The sequence below is a fragment of the Crocuta crocuta genome, unplaced genomic scaffold (genome assembly GCF_008692635.1).
Source record: "Crocuta crocuta isolate KB4526 unplaced genomic scaffold, BGI_CrCroc_1.0 scaffold1015, whole genome shotgun sequence".
Taxonomy (NCBI): Eukaryota; Metazoa; Chordata; class Mammalia; order Carnivora; family Hyaenidae; genus Crocuta; species Crocuta crocuta.
Genome location: NW_027532631.1, coordinates 345,393 through 349,644, shown reverse-complemented (window position 1 = coordinate 349,644; position 4,252 = coordinate 345,393). Strand labels below are relative to the sequence as shown.

Sequence of the window (4,252 nt, the reverse complement as noted above, 5' to 3'; positions counted from 1 at the left end):
GAGGAAGGTTGAGAATAAAAGTTATAAATGGAAAATGCTACTAACCAGAACTAAAACATGCAACAGGCAGTTGCAGAGACTGCTGACTGACTAATGCAATGTCCGGTGTCGCCTTCCTCCTCGGTAACAGAACGCCAATTTTTGGCCAAGGCAAAGCTACCCGACAGGCCTCCCCGGTAGCTTAGGTGTGGCTACTCCACTAAGTTCTGCCAATGAGAAGGAGATGGAATTGTTTTCAGGGACTTCTGAGGTCACTTACTAGAAACTGGCTGAGCTAGGGTGGGCCCCTTTTTGCTCTCCTACCTTTCCTCTTCCTTCTGGCCCTCAATGGAGATGTGCGGGCTGGAACTCCAGAAGTCTCGTGGACCATGAGGGGACCTTAGGATGGAAACCATATACCAAGATGGTGAAGCAGAAGATAGGAGCCCAGGTCCCTGATGACATCACAGAGCCCTGGAATACCTATCTCCAGACTTCTACCCAAGAAAGAAATCATCTTTCTTGTTTAAACTGTTATTTATTATTTTCTTAATATAGGTAGTTCAGCGTAAACCTGACAGGAACAATAATATTCTCTAGAAATATTTGAAGGCATACATAAATAAATGCACCAATGGGCAAAGGAGGCTATTTCATATTTTATGATGGAAAACACAACAGGACCATAAAATAGTTATGAACATTTATACGCTCTTTATGCAATAACAATACAGCCTCAAAATATATGAAGCTAACGCTGACTAAAATATACAAGTGGATAGGAAGTGTGTATACATCTGTCTCAGATATGTATAATCAAACCCACAAACCATGAGAAAGGATGTAAGGATCGCTACAACAGAACTTAACCAGCTTATTCTAACTAGGATATAAGGGACTTAGACCCAAGGAACAGTATACATATATTTTTTTTTTTATCTCTATGAAAAGGCCACAAAAATTGGCCATGCTTTAGTCAGAGGTCCAGCAAACTTTTTATGGAAAGTCCAGAGACTAAATGGTTTGAGCTGCATAGGCCACAGTCTCTGTCACAGCCACTCCACGGTGCATTTTAAATCAGTAAACAAATGAGCGCAGCTGTGCTCTGATAAAACTTCATTTCCAAAACAGGCACCAGGCCCGTGTGGCCTATGGGCTGTCGTCTGTGAACCTCTTTTCTAGGTAACAAAGGAAATAGCAAAAAAATTCCTTAAGGCTGATATCACACAGGCCACGGCTACCATCATGTGTTAAAAATTAAAGTAATAGCAAAAACAAAACAAAACAAACAAAAATCCCACCCCTTCCCAGACTGACAAATCTGGACATTTTTAAATGCACTTCTAAATAACTCTTAGGCCGAAGAGAAAATAAAGCCTCCCAAAAGAATTTCCAGGGCAGGTGAGGACAACTATGTACACCCTTAGAAGTATTTATCAGAAAACAAGGGAGATAGAAAATGAGCCTAGTTTTGACCTCATGAATTTAGGATAAAAATAATAACAACACAGCAACAATAAAATGTATGTGAAATAGAAGGAAGAAATTAATGAAGAGAAAAGTGGATTTTTTTTTAAAAAGCTAAGAAACTGAATTGATCCAGAGAACTTAAAGCTGGACCTTTGAAAAAAACCAACAAAACAGATGAGCCTCTGGCAACAGAATCAAGAAAAAAGAGGAAACACAAGCAAACAGCATCAGCAACGGGAATGGGAACACACTTAAAGCAACAGATCACACAACCCTCCACTCAAGAGATAGTTACCGAATGTCTACGACATGGCAGGCCCTCCCTGCCCTAGGCACTAGTGAACAAGACAGTCTACATCCCCACAACTATGGAGGTAACAATCCAATGGGGGAAAGAGACTGTAAATAATAAATGAACTAATTTACATTAGGGATAAATGCCACAAAGAAAATTAAACAGATTTAAAAAATAAACTACATATATCCTCAAGTCCAAAGGATGGTAAACAGACAAAACGGACAATTTTCTAAGAAATTATAAATTACCATCATTGACAAATACTGCATGATTCCACTTATATGAAGCATCTAAAACAGCCAAACTCATAGAAGCAGAAAATACAATGGTGGTTGCCAGGGGACGGGGGTAGGGGAAGGGGGGGTTGTTATTCAAGGGGCATGAAGCTTCAGTTCTGTTACAGCAGTAAGTTCTAAAGATCTGCTGGATGACACGGTGCCTACAGTTAACAATAAGGTACAGAGCATTTCAAAGTCTGTTAAGAGAGTAGAGCTCATGTTCTCTTCTTACCACAAAAACAAATGAATAAAAAAAAACCCACAAAGGACACAAGGAAACTCTGGAGGTACTGGATGTGTCTATTACCTTGATTGTGGTGATGGTGTCACATCTATTTACATATGTCCAAACTCATCAAATTGTATACATTAAATACGTACAGTCCTTTGTATATCAATTATGCCTTGATAAAGCTGTTTAAAAAATGAACAATGAACAAACAAGCAAGAAAAAAAATAGCACTGTGCAGCTAAAATAAGGTCTTAAAGATTAAGGTGGTTAAAATCCCCCAGAGCACTGAATAGGTGCCATAATTTTCATTGTTCATGGGTCTCTCCATTATTTCACGTGTGATTACGTTCTAGATGGTCTGTAACCCAATAAAGTCAGAAACAAAAAGTTTAAAGCAGAGTAAGATAAGACAAAGGTAAGGCTCAGGAATTCAAAGAAAGGATGAGAAGGCTCATCTGCTTCTAGCCCAATCAAACTTTATTCCTAGGGGCACCTGAATGGCTCAGCTGGTTAAGCACCGGACTCCTGATTTTTGCTCCAGTCATGATCTCACAGTTCATGAGATTGAGCCCCGTGTCAGGCTCTGTGCTGACAGCGGGGAGCCTGCTTGGGATTCTCTCTCATTCTCTCTCTCTCTCTGCCCCTCCCCCACTCTCGCTCACTCTCTCTCCAAATAAGTAAATAAACATTAAAAAGAAAACCTGTTTCTATGAGTGTAGAAGCAGCGCTTCTACTGATGATTTGGATGATCTCGTCAGTGCCTGCTGAAGTTAGACAGATTTGGGCCTTGACATTCTCAGGAGATAACAAGGGTAAGCTTTGGTCCTGCACTTGCCCAGCTGCGTGGTCTTGGATGAGCCACTTTATTTTCACAGACTCAAATTTAAGAAAGACACTCAGTGACCTTTTAAAGTGCTTTAGGCTCTAGTGACTAAGTATTCAATTCTTCTCTTTTTTCCCATTATAGTAGCACTTCTCCTTTACAGAATTAGCACCATTTACTGAGAACACAATGGCAAACACCTTCTGAAGCTGCTGGAACTGACATGCAGGACAATTTCCAGCTAAAAAGTTTTCCCTCCCACAATGCACTCCCAAATAGATGTTTCAGACCACTAATCTTCACCATCCTACAAAAATAAGTTTGTTCTTAACACTTAAAATGTTTATAACTAAATCATTCAGAAGTTCAGAGGAAATCAATGCTTGGGACTTCAATAAACAGCTTTATTGAGGTATCATTGTGAAAAAAATAAAATACATTAAATAAATAAATAATTTTAAAGAGAGGTTCAATTGTGGGTGCGATGAGGAAACAAGAGTTACTCTCTTACCAAGTTTCAAGTATACAATATTTTTAACTATAGTCGCATGGCTGTATATCAGCTCTCCAGAATTTATCTTGCATAACTGAAACTTTGTACCCTTTGACCGACATCTCCCCATTTCCCCCACCACTTAGCCCCAGCAACCATCACTCTACTCTTGATTCTCTGCTGCTAGGACTTTGACTATTTGAGATTGCATATGTAAGTGAGGTAATTCAGTATCTATCTTCTTGTGTCTGGCTTGTTTCACATAGCATAATGTCCTCCAGGTTCATCCCTGTTGTTGAAAATGTCAAGATTTTCCTTCTACATTAAGGCTCAATCATAGTCATTGTATATGTGTGTGTGTGTATGTATATATACACCCTTGATAATTAGTGACGTTGAGCACCTTTTCAAATACCTGTTGACCATTTGTAGGTATTCTTTTGAGAAATGTAAAGTCCTTTGCATATTTAATAGCAACGTGGATGGAACTCGAGGGTATTATGCTAAGTGAAATAAGTCAGGCAGAGAAAGACCAGATGCCATATGTTTTCACTCATATGTGGAACAGGAGAAACTTAACAGGGGGCTATAGGGGAGGGGAAGGGAGAAAATAGTTAAGGAGAGGGAGGGAGGCAAACCACAGGAGACTCTTAAATACTGAGAACAAACTGAGGGTGGA

At 39.5% G+C, this 4,252-nt stretch overlaps 1 protein-coding gene across 1 annotated transcript in view; it reads right to left on the bottom strand.

The window, feature by feature from the left end:
• Window positions 1-4,252, bottom strand: part of BRCC3 (BRCA1/BRCA2-containing complex subunit 3) — a 48,654-nt gene that overhangs the window by 13,102 nt on the left and 31,300 nt on the right. Inside the window, exon 7 of the mRNA XM_077780666.1 lies at window positions 304-378. Coding sequence (XP_077636792.1) covers window positions 304-378 — 75 coding nt within the window. The remainder of the gene's footprint in view (window positions 1-303; window positions 379-4,252) is intronic.